The 19,952-nt window shown below is 42.9% G+C and overlaps 1 protein-coding gene across 42 annotated transcripts in view; it reads right to left on the bottom strand.

The window, feature by feature from the left end:
- SORBS1 (sorbin and SH3 domain containing 1) overlaps nt 1–19,952 on the bottom strand; it is a 173,209-nt gene that overhangs the window by 35,430 nt on the left and 117,827 nt on the right. For 29 of the 42 annotated variants that reach the window (XM_037401282.1, XM_037401285.1, XM_037401286.1 and 26 more), the window contains 8 exons: nt 15,329–15,358; nt 11,586–11,761; nt 10,667–10,730; nt 9,485–9,559; nt 9,088–9,150; nt 5,070–5,117; nt 4,826–4,955; nt 2,641–2,755 (listed from right to left, as the gene is read on the bottom strand). In XM_037401282.1, the coding sequence (XP_037257179.1) occupies nt 2,641–2,755; nt 4,826–4,955; nt 5,070–5,117; nt 9,088–9,150; nt 9,485–9,559; nt 10,667–10,730; nt 11,586–11,761; nt 15,329–15,358 (701 nt within the window). The remainder of the gene's footprint in view (nt 1–2,640; nt 2,756–4,825; nt 4,956–5,069; nt 5,118–9,087; nt 9,151–9,484; nt 9,560–10,666; nt 10,731–11,585; nt 11,762–15,328; nt 15,359–19,952) is intronic. The other 13 variants (XM_037401292.1, XM_037401313.1, XM_037401301.1 and 10 more) reach the window with 4 other exon arrangements.

Below are 19,952 nucleotides of genomic sequence, written 5' to 3'. Positions count from 1 at the left end.
CATCCCTGAAAGATCTCTGAAGGGATGGACAGAGAGACAATATTACTTGTTTCTTCACAAATAAATGTTAGAGAATCGGACAAAACTACAACAAAGGAAAAATCAGACAGGACAGAAAACAGTACAGTTGAAAAGGAAATTCCCTTTTGCTCATACAATCTGCTTCAATGAAACAAAACCTGTTGAAATAGTTGTAGCCAGTTAAAAACACTACTGGTGAGAGAAAAGAGTCAAATCCACTGCTGAGGGCTATGAGGTGTCACACTCCAAAAGACGAGCAGCTAACTCTTGCATTTCAGTGTACCTAGTCTTAGACAAGATGGATCCCAGTGCATTAAAAATATAAATACAGTATGTCTGAGATGCCAGTGTAATCCCATGCTCTCCATCACAACAGGTGGTGAGCCACACACACGCACAGAGGGATAACAAAGCATCCTGATGAAAATCGTCCTGTGAGGGGGTGACAGAGGTGGGGGGAGTTTCCAATGGTGCTGGGCTTTGCTAGTTGTCCCAGACTCTGCCACAGCCATTACACATCACAGAAAAAGCTCTGGGACAAGAGCTCAGGGCTGATGCTGAAAGAGGGGCAACGCTTCAATCTGAAAGATAAATGGTTACATTGCGTTTGATTTCCGATGGCCTGGAGAAACGTTTGGCTATTTCTTAAAGGCAGAATAGAAGCAATGCCTCTGGTTTTTTCTTTGCTGTACTCCAAGTAATAGTACTCATCTTGTTATATAACTGCCTTTACATTAACAAAAAAGTCCACTGGTGTCAACGGGAGGCTCTTCATTGTTCTGGAACGTTTTTGGATCGGGATTCTGACAGTCACAGCTCTGGGCGTGATTACCAGGAGATAGCCACAAATCTCTGGCAGCCTCCTTGAAAGATCTCATTGCTAACCACTGTATTTAATTAGGCTGATAGAGATCATGAAGCCACTATTTCAAGACCTTCTTTCTTCTGTAATGTACAGTTTGAAACTAAAGCTCAAAAAAATAACATTGGAAGTAACACAGCTATTGCAGTCTTCTTGCCTTTGATGAGCTCTGTACAATATTTCTCAATTACGCTGATGATGGTCCTGCTTGTGGCTTTTAGACTTTGAGTCAACAGCTCAATGAAGTACCTGATGAAGTCTGAACACGTGAACAGTGCCACTGGTGATGATGGACCCTTCGCAGAGGCTTAAGTACGCAGGTGAAGCAGGCCTTTTGCCACAAGGCTTAATCTTGGCTGTTTACAGCAAGACAAAATTGCCACTTCAGTTAACAGAAATCTTGCTCCAGGATGGACTGCAGGAATGGGGTCGTCCTACCGTGTCCAAACTGCTCCTCAGTGGCACTTCTCTAACGGGTTGAGTCAATGGCCAGTCGTAGCGAGGGAGAGTCATCTACCACCCATTTCTATAGGCACTAGGATCACACTGCTGTCAGCAGCAACTTCCTTAAAGTCAATGAAGGGACAAGGGTGTGAAAAGAAGTTGGTTGCAGGATCTTCAAAAAGTGATGGACCTTGACTGCACTTGGAAGGAAAAAAGAAAAGCCACCAAAATACTAAGGAGAAACATCAGGTCCCAGATCAGACTCTATTCTTACATTTCTATCAATTTCAATTGCTGTTCGCTCTTGCATAAAATCCTTGGCAGGTTTTTCAGGAGCGTTCCTTTACCTGTTCTATGTTCTATGCATGGATCAATGCCTGAGCTGTTAAGGCACAAAGTCCAGTTTACATTTGGAATCTGACATGCAGTTAGTGCTTCTAATTGAATCCTTCAAATTAATGCCTACATAGAACAATTCTGTCTTTACGTACCATCTGGTGATTCACTAGTAACCTCATTCAGTATTTTCTCACACTTGGAGTGTCACACTTGTACCACTAAAGGACACCTTAAGTGAGCTGTGGTGATTTACGCAGGACCAGCTGACGAGATGAGCACCACCTCTCTGCCTTGCCTTCGGAATGAGACTTTTGCATGTTCCCTAGCTGTCACAACACACAGCGTTACTAATTCAACCTGAAATCAGTAACAACTCACTTAATACTCCACGTTACACACCGGCACAGCTGGGGAGCCAGCTCACCTTCAGTTCTGCTCCCCCCTGCTGAGATCCAGCTCAGCAAGAAAGCAGCCCAGGGGAGATGGCCACGTCCTAATGCACCTCAGAGGCGTTCCCTGGGGCACATTACAGGCCCTTGAAAAAGTGTTTGGTGTTTAAAGCATCAGAAGAACATAGAAACTGAAGCATCCTGCTTGTTGCAGAATGCCTTCAACCATCCTGCATCAACTAATGCTGTGCCCTAGAAAAAGTACAGCTGGGAAAACAGCTGCTGAACAGGTCACAGTGTCAAACACGGATTAAAAACTAGGGTTAGTGATCCATACTTAACACAGAAAACAACACGTCCAAAAGGAAAGAAGCCTCTCAATCCCCCTGGGTCTTGCTTTATAGAGAACAAAAATGTTAGGAAGTTATGCAAAAAAGTTTTCAAAACAAAATATACAAGAAATACATCACATGAGCACTGCAATGTAAGCATAGGGAATCCCATCTGAATGGAACTGGACAGGCACTTGGGGAGTATTTTACAACCACAGGATAAAGCCACAAAATAGGATAAAACAAACGTTACCATCTTTTCATTGTTCAGAACTGAGGACTTTCCTGGCTGATAGTCATAAATGCTCCTGGGCTCCGCACGGTACTTTCTGGTATCCACCTTCTTGTCTGGAGGCTCCCAGTCAGTCCTGAGGAAAGAAAGTTCAATTAACCCAAACCGCTGCCGTTTCCACGGAGACAAGCACTTCCTTCTGACAGGCGCCTTTCCCTGCTAATCATGGTTTAATCAGGGTACTTTTTTTAATCTGGGAAGGGAGCCTGCTGCAAGAGGAACAGTTCAGATAGGCCTCTGGGCATGTATTTCTTTATCTATAGGAGGCAGAGTCTGATACAGCTCAGCTGCTCAAAACACTGGGGGGTTCTTCCAAGTACGTTCCATAAAATTCCAGATTTCCGTACCTTTCCTCAGTGGAAATACTTAGTAATGGGCTTCAACTAAGCTCATAAACATGAAAACGTCCAAACTTCAAGCAGAACTCAGACTAGATTGCTTTTACTAAACTTCTTTATCTCAGCCCCCTCACTGATTACCCGATTAGTACTGCTCTGGGTTCTGGGGGCACTCGGGGGTCCAAGAAGGGGTCTTTTCTAGAGACATGAATGAATTTGCTCAGGCTGGTATATCTACAGATGGCTAAAAGCAGTCCATTGACCACCCAAACCACTATATTTTTGTGCTGTGTCCACACTGGCACAGTTCAGACAACAGTAGTCACAAAACATTCAGGGTCCCTATCCTATGACATCCAGCTAATCTGAAAAGTAATACACTCAAATACCTCATGCAGAATACCAGTGCCCTGAGAAAAGCCCATAAATCATCCATTTAAGCCGGTAAACTAATTCTGGTCCTGCTCTTGCTATGTTCCCTTTGATGGGCAACGTTGTACGTGGATTCATCTCACCTAGCGTTCACCAAACAAAAGCGAGGCACCTAACCAAGGACTGCTGCTCCAGGCTTCCTCCCACTTACCCTACTGACCTGGCTTGGGGCAGGAACAACTCACTGAGTTGCCCAAACTCTCTCCACTGGTTTAGGAGAAACAATTAATTTATTTTTTAATTTTTTTTAAAGGCAAGATAACAGCCAAAATGACTGGCCTACAAACACTACAAATTTCAACAAGGGTGATCTTTTCTGTCTAGAATAAACTTGACTGCTTAAGATTCCAGACCCAGGAAACCTCTCCCTGGTGAAACACTGTTTTGTCACTAGATAATAGGAAGCATTGATTATTGTAATCCTTTTCATTGCAAGTTTTCTCAGAGGGCCAATGTACTATGCCTTCAATTCCTGCGTAAGGAAGATGTGTTCTACCAGCAGCCTTTGTCACCTGATGCAGTGGCCTGAGATGCTCGCTGAATTAGAAATCTCAAATTACGGTATTTCTCAGTTCAGGCAGCAAGTGAAAAACATTAAGAGCATGTGAAAGTTCGTGAGGAAAGACGGAGCAGTTTAAGAGCTGGGAGAATTCAGCAAGACATAAAATACTCATCGCTCTCTCTGCTTTCACTTCATTTGGTAAACACTTTCATTACTGGTACAGAGGGGTTAAAATACGTGGCAATAAACACAGCAAGAAACCAGGAGGGAAGTCATCTTGAAAGATCAGAACTGACAACACTAAGTAGAACCCACTTCCAATAAAGTTCCTGCGGGTGGGACTCCTCCAAGATGGAAAAAGCAATAAAACTTTTACCAAGGCACAATATAAATCCACATTTTGCTTTTGCAAAATTACTGCTATTTGCTTGTGTTCTGAAGTGCTTTGACAGTGTCACACTGAGCCAAGAGTTTCCACTGTGTCTCTGTGGTAGGCACTGAAGAGGCATAGCACCCAGGGGAACATTCCTCACCCAGGCAGAACACCAGGCAACACACTGTGGGATGCCCAGTGAAAAAAGACAGAAAATGGGAGACTGGGTGATGATAAGCACGGTTTGGTGGTGGCCTTGGCAGTGCTGGATTAACAGTTGGACGTGATGATCTCAAAGGTCTTTTCCAACCTAAATGATTCTATGAATAAAGGAGTTCACTGCTGCCGAGTAAAAGAGCCAGAGTCAAAACTACACCTGCACTTCTCCCAGAATGTTTAACTGGCGTTCTGGATCTAAAGCTTCCACCTTTGTCCCCTCCCCATTCACAGCTTTCAGAGATTCTTCCACTACTGATCCAAATACATCTTGGTTCATGTCACCTTTCTGGGCTGGATTTCAGTGATGAAGTACGGTTTGGCAGTGGCAAGGTGGCAGACCTCTTCACAACCTTCTCCGAATCAATGCTGTCCGTCTCACTCTTGGAACGGGGAACTGAAAGCTGGGTTCTGCCTGTAGGGTGAGTCAAATATAGGTATATTGGTGAACTGGAAAGGAGGCAAATAAATACATGCTTTACATGCCCTTTCTGTTTGACAGATGACACAAGAAATGTGAGTTACTTACTGTCCTCAGAATAGGAATAACGAGGAGAGTATGAATCAGAATCTTCATCTGAAAGACAAAAGCATTTTGCAAGTGAGCTGAAAAAGCCCCAAAGAAGCCACATCAGAGACCCTTCTCATTTCTTCTACTAACACACTGGCCATAATTTGAGTGATGTGCCCAATACTTACCACAGGGAGAGGAACCTAAAAAAGAAAATTCCAATGAGGTTTAAATTACATTTACATAGAATTCCTAGATTAGATATAAATATTAATGTACTCCTCACAGTAATACCTTTCTCCAGGCTCTCAAAGCATTTTAGAAAACATTCACTTTTTATCACAAAACTCCTCTACAGCAAGAGTTATTAGATCCACTTTGTCAAAAGCTGAAGGATAAACAGAGGATCTAAAAGCTGCAGTACATGCCTAAAACAGCTCATTAGGTGCTAGGCACAGTAATAGAGCTGCAAAGTCCTGATCCCAGTCACACACGATAATCACTGGGACATATCCACTGTATTAACTTGCACGCGAAGCTGAAGTACGTTCACTGACTCAGACTATCTTTCCAGTGCAGATAACATGCCTGGCACGGGACACACATGTCTACTTGCACCAAGAGGCTGTCCTTGTTCTGAAGAGCTTACTTTTTAAATAGGAAAGATATGTCCATAGAATGCAAGAAGGATATTCAGGAAGCTCTAAGAGAGCTGGCACTGACACCAGCATAACCAAGTGGTGCAGTCTGGACCCCGGTTGAACAACCTCCTCCCTTTGATAGTGAAAGCATGGCACTGCAGAGGATGTGGTACTGTAGTGCTCAAGGCAGACGTGCCCCCAAAGAAGGTGGGAGGGTGGCAGCATTACCACCCCCCAGCTCTACAGGTGATGGCCGGAGAGACTTTGACCTGATCAAAACCTAGCGGTATCTTTCCACCACCTTCAGCAGGCTTTGGAATGAATCCTCAGTGAATTGCAGGCAGTAGCAGGGGGAGTTGGGATCAGACCTGTGAAGGGGACCCACAGGCCCATCACCTTTCACTGCCGAGCAGGGTTCACACTTGTAGGGATGTGAATCTGAGACATCTACGGGACTTCCAAGGCAAAAGGCAGGAAAGTACAATGCAGTGACTGCAAAGAGAACTGCCAGCAAAGGTGTTACTGGCACCTCCATGAAGAAACCACTAGAAGTGACAGAGATAAAAAGACAGAAAAACAAAACAGATGAGGCTGGAATAAGCCAGATAAGAAAAGTACATACTAAAAAAACCCCATTATGTCAATTTAGTGATGCCGATCCACATATCGAAACAATTTCCAGATCTTCTCTCAAGGAGGACATCAATCAGCTGATACAGTCAACCTCATCTGCTGGATAAAAGCGGCTGGCTAACACAGCTGACTTGAAATGGCTCTCAAGCCTTGATCAAGCCTTCCAGGAAGGCTCAACCAGTTTTAACTTTTAGCCTCTCTGCCGAGTTCTTCTTGGTGAATGAATGAGAAGGTTTCAGTCTCAAAAAGCCGGTTACTGACTCAGGTGCGCTTATCATAGCCTTCAGGTTAAAAAAATAGCAACAGTCAATTTCAGGCCAATTCCCATACTTTAAACCTAAATGACAGAAAATAAGTATCTATTTATTTACTGTTATTACACTGAATTGTTGGCAAATTGACGGGCATTCCGCTATAAAAGTTTGGTTTATTCAGATAGCAAAATACTTGGTAAATCGTAAAACTCTTGGTCCCTACAAACACAGATGAACAAGTGTCTAAAATTATCTTCATGGCCATTCACCTCTCTCAGTCTTATTTAGTGCTGGTCATTGATGAAAAAATTATTCACTTACTTCAAGAGAAAGATCAATATTCATTATAGCTCATCATTCAGATAGGAAAAACATACAACAAAAAAATCCACTTCAGGTAAGTGCTATTTTCCAGTTGCTAATATTCTAATAGCTACACTCATATGGAGAACAGGCATGTGTTGTCTCTTCAAGTATCTTATGAAGAAAGGCATCTATATTTCTGCCCTTTTTACAGCAAGGAATGCGGAAACACAGAAATCTGGAAGGACTTGATAAAGATTAATGAGTAAATCAGAGATGAGCATTCAAACCAGACCTCCTGGTGCTCACAGCTGCATTCTGCCTGGGAGACCCCCCTTAACGGAGCAGGGTATCTCCAGTCTCTGATTTCAAAATCTGATTCCTGTAGTGAGAAGAGGCTGTTCCTCTGTAGTTCTAGAGGATCTGCAGGGTTTTTTTCATGGGTTGGCCATATTCTCTGCGTTTCTAGAGACTCTAAAGGTATTTTAGAGGGAAGCCCAAATCTTGATGCTTCTTGGAGATCCTATGCATCCATCCAAAGTAAAAACTCTGACACTGGTTGTATGAAATTAAGCTTCAGCCCACCTTGGGATAAACACTTTACCACCGAGTATAAAACCTTGAAATGTTTTCTAAATGTGAAACATGCACTCCAACCCACCTACATCACCAAATATTCTGGATTCCTTATCAAGGAAAGAATCCAAGCAAATATTAGAGAAACATTTCCCAACGTATTGAGGATAAAAAGAGTCTTTGGTCCAATAACATTTCAACTACCTAAACCAGCAAATTACTTTCATATACATGTTTCTAAGTGCACAGGGGACATTTACAGGAAAACAGACTCTTAAATCTGTTATTGTCATTGGTTTTGCAAACAATGTTAGTTCAGACAAGAGGAAAATGGATTTTCAAACTTCATTCCAAACAAGAAAATTGAATCTCTGTAAAACTCCTTTATCAATCACTTATAATTACTGAGACTCTTTGTTTCTCTCCCATCGATACCCACATACCATTCCGCCAGTAGAAAACAATTTACTCTGCATTATGATTTGTAAGACAGGACCCTTCACCTACAGGTTTCTCCAAGAAATGAGCCAATCTCTCAGACACCCGTATGACACTAGCCCACATGCATTTTAACAGTGAAATGCACCTTGCATCTCCTAGTGGGTTCTGAGCACCTCAGCCAGAACCCATATTGTATGCTTTCTTCTTACACACTACCCACCAGGCATTCAATGTAAACACTGAATGAAATGGTTAATTAATAGTCTCACCAGGGCTGGCTTGAGGCACTGGCTAAGTAGGCAAGTTCCTAAATTGCAGGATCTAAAGTGACACCAAAGCACCAAGTCAACAAGGCTGTCACCACCAACAAATTCCCAGTCAGGAAACGTCTGTATGTCCGATGTGCACAGTGGATTCCATGTTTCTCATGTATCGGTGTTTTCATGCATATGCACACAGTTACACGATTATCACTGCAATAGCTGCTATTTCACCATTCCCGAAACACGACTGTAAAGGATTCTGGTTTGTACATGGAAGTTCAAAGGAATCTGCCGAGTACACGAAGAGGATACGGTGAAGACAATGTTATTTTAAGTTGTCAGATGTGCTGATGAGCCTGTCAAACTCTGTCCTTGCCTAGATATGCCAAGTGCACCTAAGGCCAGCCCTGAACCTTTGTTACTGAGTTATATTTATTTTAAAAGATTACATTTGAGGGACTGATCCAAAACCCACTGAAGCAGGCATCCTTTTTACCAACAGACTTTAGTGGCATTTTGGGTCTGGCCCCAATACTGTGTTAATAGTCAAAACCAGAAGTAAATAATTAAAGAAACTAATTGATCTGAAAGGGGGGTGGAAGAAATCTCAGTTAAACCACATCTTTACGTGTAAGTCAGCATTCTAGGCATGTTAAATAATCACTGCACACACATGGCTAAATACAACTGATAAGCGCATAAAACCAAGCAAACCCCACGTCCGTAGCGTTAGTTAAATACTAGTTACAAAGCCAGAGGAGCACCGCAAAGCCAAAAAGGCATCATACAGTCCAGGCAATGCTTAGAGTGCAGCAAATCATTATGAGGCAGCAAAATGCTCAGCAACTAGAAAAAACTCCAGGAAGAAAATAAATGGATAAGGCAGCATTTGTGCAGAAAAATATATACGGTCCTTTATTATTACCTTCAGATATAGGACTAGGAGTAGACGCAGGAAACTGGTATGTAGGAGAATAAGGATTGTCTTCTGCAGCAGAGAAAAGCAGTGGATTTTGAGACTATCCACAGTGAAGTGGAGGTTCTGCTTCATCCCCCAATTTCCTATCACCATATGATTTTATTGCCTACTTTAATGATACTACAGTAAATGGCATCATACTTTAAAAAAAGATTAATGGATTAGCAAAGATTTAGTTATTTTATGCATCACACAAGAAGATAAACTGGGCATAACTGAATTTCCAGCCAGTGTAACATATGGGTAAGGAAATCTAGAACCTGGATCTAGTTACTATTAGGGTGCTATAGTATAGTTAACTCAAAGCACAAGACAACAGATACTCTGACTAAACTTCTGGTACCTTCAGTTTTTTGCTGGATTTCAGGAAGTTCAGGAAATATGTAGGTAGGGCAATAAGGGTTTTCTTCAGGAGTGTCTAAGGAGAGGAACATGATTGGCAAAAAAGATCAGAGAGGACAGATTTAAAGGGGAAGGAGGGCGAGACAAGAACCCATACAAGCTGACTGTAGAACAGCCCTTCTCCTGCTGATGTTCTAGCACGACACAAGGTTGGTGCCTCTGCTCGTTGCTGCCTGGCGTGTCTGCGGGACAGCCTGCAAGCCCAGGGGACCAAACTAATTCTCCTCCTTCTGAAGCACTCGCTCTGGCTGAGCTGAAGAACCTCTGTTAGGAGCACTGGGATTAGGAAACAGCTCAACTCCTTCTCATCCCATCCAACACAAGACAGCATCTATGTGCGCATAAAGCTCATCACGACAGCACCTGCAGCAGCAAAGACAGCTCCAGCTGTGCATGCTCTGTGTTTTATTATTAAGCGCAGTTCTGAATGGCATCTGCCTGCACATCAGGCTCTTTAGAGGGTTCAGTTTGCAAATGCTACTGCAGCCATTTCTCTCCCAGAAGAAGGAACGTGAGTGTATCAGCAGCCAGGCACAGAAGTGCCCTGAAGCAGGAGATCCCCTGGGTGCACCACTACATTTTCAAGTGCTCATCACAACTTCAGGTTTTGAAAGGAGAAAATCTGAGGTTTTGAAAAAGCAGAGTTCAGATTCTGAACCCACCAAAAATCAATGGGAACCTCTTCACTAGTCTTGGCAAGCTTTAAATCAAGCTTTGTTATGTTTCAGAGCATAAAAAGCCTTGTGCATGGAGCAGTTTCAGTGATAACCTGCTGTCCTTTAACGGGGCAGGGGGGCTTAGCTGCTGAAACTGGAGTTCAGGGATCTGTTTTCTCTAACAATGGAATTATTAGCAGCTTTCTGATCTTAAATAGTACTCCTGATTTCATGAGGGCACTGCAGTTCACCTTCCAGAACAACCCAGGCCCTTCTTTGGACTTCACTGTTCTCTCACCTTTGACTTCAGAGATTTCAAATAGATTGGTGGAGTTCTGTGGTGCAGAGTAAATACTAGTTAACATAAACCACTTATTAACATCTAATACAATTCTTCACAAGAATGAAATAAAAATATCATTAAAGTGGTCTTTTAAAGTAAATAAAAAACATTTGTGTTACAGTACCTCTATTTAGCTTGTGAATCTGTTTGAACATCGTCTTGTACCAGTCCTTCGATCTGTCTGTATTCTATTGGAAAAATAAATATACACATAAATAATCACAATGTTAATTCCATCAGCCTTTCAAAGTTCTTGTGAATCTTCTAGTAATGAAAAAGGTTTACACTCTGCTATGTGAGGGCTATATGAAATGAATACTTTGAAATATGAGTGATTTTGCTCAGATATATAAATCTCATGCATAATGAAACTACAGGCTTCACTCTAGTTATTACTAATGTGCAAGCTTTGAGGGGTAGGTTGCAACCTGTGCAGGACTGTAGATTGTGTGGAAGGTTTTGTGTATTAATCTGATTTGACATCTAAAAGTAGACACCTTGCCTATTTCAGTCATACATCCTGATTTCCTAAGTATTCAATGGACAGTTAAGAAACATTTAGCATTCAAGTCACTCCAGACACTAGTTGTAAGAACAAGTTAATAATGCTTTTTATTATGATTTCCCCTCCCTCAACACGGAATGAACTTAAACATGTTGTATAAAAGAGATATCTGCCTTTGAGGTGGCTAAAATGAGACAAAACTCTCCCTTAGCTGCTAGCTGTCAATGAAACAGAATAGAAAACAATATTCTCAAATACGATGAAGATATATATAAATTTTTAATTTTTTCCCCCTGAGGCAGCTGAAACAGGTTGTTGATAGCAAATGGAAACATTAATAACAAAATACATTGGATTTCAACATGTTATATTTATATATATATATATATATATATAAATAATATATAAAATACATTGGAATTCTAGCTTTCCTTAAACCTCTGCCATCTCTGGAGCTTTAGTGAATTCCCTGAGCATTAAGGTAGGCAGCATCTGGCTCAGGTTTTGTGCATCGACCACACGCTCAGTGTTGTCTTACCCTCAGCGGAATGCCAATGTCATCGACGGAGGTATCAGCCATGTGCTGAGGGCTCCTGACGATGCTTCTCTTCTCCTCCATTGCCTTCCTCTCACTCGGCACTGCCTCCTGAACCGGCTTGTCCCGTATGAGCGCTGAATCAACTTTATCAGAAACTACTCTGTCTGGCACTGAATCTGGAAATGACAATGGAGGATTCTTATCCCATCCCAGCATTTCACCACATCGCCCTATTCCACTCTTTTAAGGCAAAACTCCTAGCAAGTAGTTGATGAGACAGACTGTGTCACTGCTAGCTGCGGTTAGCACCTGGACTGAAGGGAATCTACCGAGAGGTAGTTTGATGCCAGCCAAAGCAGGCTGGCAGCTCTCAGGGAGCTACCTTCACACACATCAGGACAGTCTCAGCTGTCATATAAGAAAATGGAAAATATCATTTCAAGGACTGTTTGGGGGTTCGGTTTCTGTGTCTTTTTGACTAATTTGTGACTCTGCAACTTCATTCTTCATCAAAAAGCATAAATGATATGGTCTCCTAGACACCTTTTTCTGCTAAAAATTTCAACCTAACGGAGCATCCTATGGGGCATCACTTTTTAACAGCCTACTCTCGCATGCCTGACGATGCCACTCATTACAGTCAGTATATGATGCTTCCGATTCATTTCTGTGCCCTATCCAGAGTTTGTAAACAACAAATTCCACTGATGTTTAAGCATACGTATGTCTCCTCTTGCACACGAGTCTGCATGAAGCAATTAAAAACAAGTAATTGCTTCAGACTGCCTTGCTTCTGCCTAGAATTCCTTGATGCTGCATGACTGACACCCACACGTAGCAGCAGGCACCATCAGCAGCCAAGATGTCAAGGGAGCTCGTGTTGCTCTGAAGCTCTACCATGCTCTGGAGAGCTGCAGTGCAGCAACCCTTAGGCTCTGCTGAGGACTTTCTCGGTCTGGATTTTCTGGAGAGGAAACATCTGTGATTTTACAGTCTGCCTCATCAAGACTTTGCCAAGTCCTATCCTTTTTATGTCACTGCATGCACTGAAAAAAGAGAGAGAGAGAGATATGTTTATTCACATGCACATCACCATACTGCCCAAAGCGATTAAATGTGCAGAGAACCAAGAGGGGCAGTTAGCAGAGGAAAGGCTCATGCGTAACAAACCATCGGTCTGTTGGTACCTTGAGCAAACACAATTCTGCCCTGCAAAACTCAGTACGTGAATGATTTGCATTTGAGTGGTTGGTTTGAAATTACCATCAAACTTTAAGTCTTCCTCCTCTAAGAAAAAAATGAAATCATGTTCATAAATGTTCAAAATGGGGCAAAGCACCTATCAAATCCTTGTTTAGCATTTGCATCCTATTTCTGCTCCATGTGGATGTGTGTGCACTGTCTTTTGGTCCTTTCGTGTCCCTGGCATACAGGGCTCTCCGTTTCATAGGAAGTATTTGGTCCTTTTCTGTTCCTAAACTCCTCACTAAGCCTCCAGGAACAGAGCACGGAAAGAGCAACTGAAACTAGAGCATTCTTCCATGACCTTGAAGAGCAAAAGGAAGTGGGGTTTTTGGATGCGAAGAGGATGCAAACTTTACAAAAGGTCACAGCTTTCCTCCATTATTTATCATTGTCATTGCTAATGTTGCAACTCCTGAGCTTCTGGTCTAGAAAAGTCATTATTTTTTGCAGGCTAAAGAATCCGATGCCACAGAAGGTCACAAAGTCCTTCTGTGACAGGGCACATATTATTTCTCTTTGATTCTCTAGCTCCCTGCACTGTGAAAGTGGTTGGCTGCTCGCCAGGTAGACCCCATCTGAAACTATGATGGATAACACTCAAAATACCCAATACAGACATAAACAACAGGGTAAACATATCACAATCTAATTTCCCAGTGCCACAGCCATGATCTAAGCAAAATCTTTATTTTGATGCTGTAGCAAAAAATAAAACCCACTTTCTGTCCTGTGCCAGTCACCTCTTAACCATGAATTCACACCTTATAATAACTTGAAAGCTTGGGAGCTATCTAGTGTGGCATAGCCAGGGGGAAAATCTGCCAGTCAGCTAAATGTATTTTGAAGGAGTTTCCAAAATATTTTTCAGAGTGCACTTAGAACTGGTTGAAGGTGCTGGACTGACAATGCTGGGGATGGGAAAGGCCTGTCTGACAGCCCGAGCTGTACCGGGGCAAGCCCCCCATGCTCCCTGCCAGGTAAGTCCTCTGAGGTCCGTGGGACCCAGCCAGGAGGAGCTGAACCGCCGGCCCCGGTGTGGTGCTCAGTGACAGTGCACACAGACCCCTGCTGTGGGGGTGTCTCACAGCAGGCAGAACTGCTGCAGGCATTTCTCACCACAGATTTCCGACAGTACCCTGCAACTTGGAGAACAGAGTCAATCATTTAGGTTGGAAGAGACCTGTAAGATCGTCAGGTCCAACTGTTACCCCAGCACTGCCAAGGCCACCACTAACTTGTGTCCCCCAGCACCGCATCTACATGTGTTTTAAACACCCCCAGGGCCGGTGACTGCACCCCCTCCCTGGGCAGCCTGGTCCACACTCGGCCACCCCTTTCCGTGGGGACATTTTCCCCAATACCCAACCTAAACCTGCCCTGGCGCAGCTTGAGGCCGTTCCCTCTTGTCCTGGCCCTTGTTCCTTGGGAGAAGACACCCCCCACCACCACCTACAGCCCCTATCAGGCAGCTGTAGATAACAGCTAAACGTCACACTGACTTATTTGCCCTGCAGCTCCAAGGATTTCAAGAGTTTATGGAGTTATGTACTGGCCTTTGAGGTATTTAAAAATCAGAGCACCAAATCTGGTGCCTGCCCACCCAAATAAGCAGACTGCCCCAGCCAGCTCCCTCCATGGCACCCAAGCCATCCTTTTGCAAGTGCAGCAGCGACACACACGTTGCACAGCAAGACAGTGTTACTGCTGTGACCAAGAGGACATAAAAAGCGTGTATATTTATATATTACACTATTTATTAATATTGTGATATTTCAAGGGTTTAGGCACTCTCTGTGACTCTCTTCTCTCCCCACCTCTCCGTTTACCCCACCAAGGCCATAAACAAAGAAGAACAGGTAAGCAGTGTGCATGCGCTGTTCCTGTAACACCCGCCGCAGAGTGAGCTACTTCTGCTTGGGGTGCAGGGGGGGAAAGATGACCAGGAAAACAACTTGCTCTTCTTTCAAGGAGAGACTCCCACACCCATGGCAAGAGCAAGGTGGCAGCACACGTGCATACTTGCACACTACAATTTTATCATTCAGTTCCTCACATCTGGCACAAATAGTTCTGTTCTTGGAGTCATGTAAATACTGATTTTTATTTCTTTTCCTCTCCCCTCACTACAAGCAAGACTAACTCTAACGGTTGTGTAGAGGAATGTGAGAATAATGCCCGAAGGGAATAAACCTAAAGGCTCCAAAGGCAGCCCCAAAGTCAACTAGAACAACCAAACTGTATGTAAATCTTATGAGTTAGGAGGAACAGACCAGTAATTCGGGTTTTGGCATATTAACATGAGGCCACAGGTAGCATTAGGAGAAAATACTGAAATCAAACATTCAGTGACCTGGACTAAGCCAGGACGAATATTTATACTAATTCGTTTGCAGTTCCTGGGAAGTGTGTTTGCTAAAGGTGCTCCAGAAGCTAACAAAGCAGCGGCTTTGCTCCAGCAGAGGCAGCAGCAGGGGGGTAGCAGACCTTTCACATCATACCTGCCAGGCTACTAAGCCTTTTTTGCTGTTCTGTGGTAAAGGAAGAAACAAAACAAAAAGAAATACAGAACAAATGGGTGAGACATAAACAGCAAGTGCTCTGGTGCTGCATTTCTGACAGGCAAGAAATACACAGTAGACAGAACGGCAGCAGCTGCTGGAGAGAATCTGTTTTCAAATACTCTGCCAAAGTGACAGCCCACAGTCCCTTCTCCACACAGCGGCCTCATGGAATAATACAAATCTCATGATGCAGTGACTGATACGTTTGCAAAGAACATTTTTATGTTTGGTTGTGGGGTTTTTTTCTTGGCATCAGAGAATGAAAAAAGCTGGACAGGAGACTATTTGAAAAACAGTAAAGACTCAGAAACAACTTGATGACTAACTTTGTTACCATTAGCATGAAGTACATTTTGAAACAATAATGCTGCAGCATTTTGAAGCGATATAGGAAAGGATTGAGTTGTCGGTGCTTGCTGAGTCTCATCAGGCACCACCGAGGCATGGATTCAATGATCTGTGCACAGACACAGCTTGGTTAAGGCTTTGATTCTCAGAACGGTCCTTCTTGGTTTAGAGCCTTTCATTACTGAGTTCCCAGACTGGGATATCTGTGGTCTCTTCCAGTGTGTTTGACCCTAAAGTTGATGCTTACACTGTTTCCTAAAGGGATGCCCAAATGACTCGTCCAAGTCATGGCTGGGAATGAACCAGGAATTCTTAGCTCTCCGTTCTCTGCTCTTTCTACTCCTTAGCAATTCATTCTTTCATTTAAAGCAAAAAAGCCGTTTGAAAATAATTAGCTACTTTACTGACATACAAAATACACTCTTGAAAGCTCACATTGTTAATGCAAAGATTCCAAAAATTTAATATATTAATCACACCTGTTATATATTCATAATAAATTATGCCATGCAATGCCTGCCAGGGGGATAACTGCACTTTGGGACAGCAGGGGACACTGGCCAGGGAAGTCTGTGGTAGGTAACGATCCTCCAGGTGTACGCTGCTGGTTAGCAGAACCCATCCTCGCTAGATATTTGTACTAAGGGGATCATCTCAGCCAGGAAGACTGATACTTCTCACTTCGCGCAGCTCCCTCACCGGTATCTGTAAGCTTCATTCCTTGCCCTCGGCCCCTCTGCTCTGCTAACGGCCCATGGTGAGCAGCTCACACACGTTACGCTCCCGCCACAGCTACCAGCAGGGGAAAGAAACCCCTGTGTGCAACGGGCGAGAGGGAGGGTGAGCGATCTGGACCTGAAGAGCTGCAGGCCTCACCCTTCTGGGCTGGCCAGCAAGAGCAGCCTGCTGTATTATGAGAAAGGACATGAGTGAGGATGGGCTCAGCTTCAGGCATCCCGTTCACAGAGGAGAACTGCGTTCAGCTCACACACAAGAGCGTGTGGTTCAGAGTCGATGCTTGAGAGCTCCTTCCTATCTCTTCTTCCACAGGGGAGAGAATATCATGGATGAATAGACTTTCCATGAAAAATAATAAAAAAAGAATAAGTGCTTTTGACAAGAAGAAAAGTTTTCCTTTTCACTGACATCTCTGAACAGGAAAGCGAGCTGCTGATGGATAGGAGCAGAAGGAACAGGAGGTGCCTGCTGCTCCCCTCACCGCCCCACCAGAGCCAGCCTGCAGCCCCAGGCATGCACTGCTCCGGCTTTCACGCTGATCCTGTGTGCCGGGACCGCAAGGGCCAGGAACTTGTACCCTTCTCAGAGAAAGGGTCAAGCAGAGGAATATAAGTGCTGGCAACCTTGAAGGAATGATTACAGGTGCCTTCAGAATTCCCAGAGGAGGAAGCACTGGAGGATACCAAGACTTGAAACCAGTAACAGAAGGGGAAGAGGAAACAAGTACTTGAGTACGCTTTTGGTGCAAAATAAAGGTGTCAAAAAGAAAATCAAGACGCCAAATAGATATGAAAGGAAGAAATGCTTACTTTGGTGCTAGGAAAGAGAAAGAGGATCTGAAATTACTTGTATCTAAGCATAAATCTTATTCAGTTGGTACTACTGAAATCCAGTAGAAAATATTCTGAGGTCTCTCATCACAACTTACTAAGATCAAGCCGACAGAAAAAGCATATGGTGTGGTTTCTGCACTTCAAATGGCCATTACCTGTTTCTAAATCTCCGATAACTCCAAATCAAAGGGTCTTACGTGCTTACAGATTAATGAACTAGCAGATAAAGCATAAAATAGGACAGTAGGTGATGTCTGCCACAACAGTTGCTCCAGAGAATAAGATAACCAGCTCCTTAAAAAGCAATCAATAATCCACTGAGGAGAAAGAAAAGCACATTATCCATCTGGAGGACTAAAACTACTGGAGATCTCAGACTGCCAGCATTAAAATAACCTTGAAAATTCTAATTCAGAGGGTATTTCATAGCATGCAAGAGAAATTTCTATTAAACTTCATCTTGACATGAAGGAATTTATTTCAGCACAAATCACGATTAACCATTCAGGGGAAGGTGGATCATAACTAGTAACAATTATATGCCATCAGACCAGTTTTGAATATAAAAGGTTCATAAAGATGAAATCAAATATGAATCATGTCAGCCAGGACAGAAATTTAATAGATAACTGAGATCTGAGAACCATTTAAAAAGTTCAAGTTAGGACAAAGAAATCTTAATGCTATCCTGGGATAAAGCCTCGATAGGAATGGAAGCATAAGGAACCATAAGAAACCCCCAACACATAAAAAGATGGAAAATTAAGAAAATTTATACCTATGAGTAGGTAACACATGCTGGGAAATGAAAGAAAATTGCAGTGGAAGTAAAAGAATTAACAGAATGTCTCAGACTCAAAAGTCGGTTTTAAGGTACATGAATAATAAACAAAAACCTAGCAATGATCTAGTTATTCTACCGAATAAGCACAGTGGAACTGTGTTCATAAGAGTGCAGAGAAGATGACACATCTGAGTACTATTTCCATTCTGCATTTGGAAAAAAGAAAAAGAAAAAAGTTTGATGTCCTACTGCCTGATGGAGAAATACTTTACACTTCAATGGTAATTAAGGACTATGCCGAATGACAACAACTGAGGTCAGACGCTTGAAAATTAGCACGTTCACACAGAGTGTATTGAAGTGTTTTTGAGCAGTTTCCTGCTCTAAAGCAGTTATGGAGAGGGCAGCTCACTGGACCATTAACATTCATCCTCAGTATGTCTTGGAATACACAGGAAACTCCACAGGACAAGGAAGAAAGCAAATGTTGTGACAGCCTTTGAAAAGCATCAGCATGATGGTTGGGGCATCAGCATGATAGCTCGGGCATCTGTCTGTCAAGTCAACAACAATGCCAGGAACAAAATATTGTAACGACTTATACGAGATTTTATTAATAAATACATAGTATGACACGCAATGTCAGTCAATACAGATCTATGACTAAGATGCCTTGTCAAACCAGTTCAATATGATTCTTGAAAATTATAAGCTTTACTAATAAAAACTGAAAAACACGCATTAGAATGAGATACTTCACAACTCGTTCAAGTTGCTTATCAGGCAAGATCTATATCACAGTCAACAAAAATGTGATGAAAGAAGGCTCTTCAATCTATCAGATACTGTGTCATGAGTGCTAATTGTCAGAGGCAAGACAGATGCAGACAGGACAAATTCTTAACTGTGAAGGTAATCAGCACACAGAACAATGTGGCATCAGTTGCCTTGGAGCCTGTGGGTGGATCATCATATATATCACATACAGATGCAACTATCGTGCTCTTACAATCTACAGAGATAAAATATCCTCGTGTGGTACAGGTTACAGATTGAATGCAAGAAACAACCAAAAGAGTATCCTACCTCAAGAAACTTAACAAAAAGCTTTGAGACAAAAAAAGGCTGCCTCACATACTATTTTCTCCTCTTGAAGCAGTTGAGGAATCCAGATACCCTCATTCAAACGCACATAAGCCAAGCTGCTCCAGATGCTGGCAAAAAGGAAGAGATAACCCCTACAATCAGCTGGGCTACAGTGAGGATGCTATCTTCAGGGTCAAAGACTGGAGTCCATTTCAAAAAGGCACTGTAAAAAAACCAACCCATGAGGGGCTGCAAAGGAGCACGTCAGTGCACACCTGTGCACACAGTATGAGGAGCACAGGCCTTACCTCTGTTTTCTGATTTTATTTTCTTTTTTTCTTTGCAAAAAGTTGTAGCATTGTAGGTTTGAATCTGCCTGCCCTCGAGTTTCCAGAGTCCACTGGAAACCAAGGCAAATTGGACTGCATCTGTGTGGCTCTTTGTGAGCCAGTCTTTAGTGATGCACAATGGAACTGGGAGCTGGGGTAATGCCAGCCATCAGGAGAACTAAAAAGGAGAAGTAAAGTTTCCCTCTGATGCCAGAGGTAAAGAGATGAAACTATCCACTCAGAAGAGCTGCTGTGAGGCAGAGAAAGGCTTAGATCAGTAAACACAGGAGTGCTCAAACAAGGCTGTTTTGTTCATACACAAATCCAGAGCTTGAGGACTGCTGCAGTACGAGTTTGAGTCGATCCAATTACGGACAGAGGAACAAATCGCCGAGCTCACGCTTACGAGCAAAGGGGTTAGTTACTACTGGGTGAACTGCTGA

Source organism: Falco rusticolus, chromosome 9 (assembly GCF_015220075.1).
Source record: "Falco rusticolus isolate bFalRus1 chromosome 9, bFalRus1.pri, whole genome shotgun sequence".
Classification (NCBI taxonomy): domain Eukaryota; kingdom Metazoa; phylum Chordata; class Aves; order Falconiformes; family Falconidae; genus Falco; species Falco rusticolus.
Note: the sequence above shows the minus strand (reverse complement) of the source record. Positions and strands in the feature narration are given on the sequence as shown.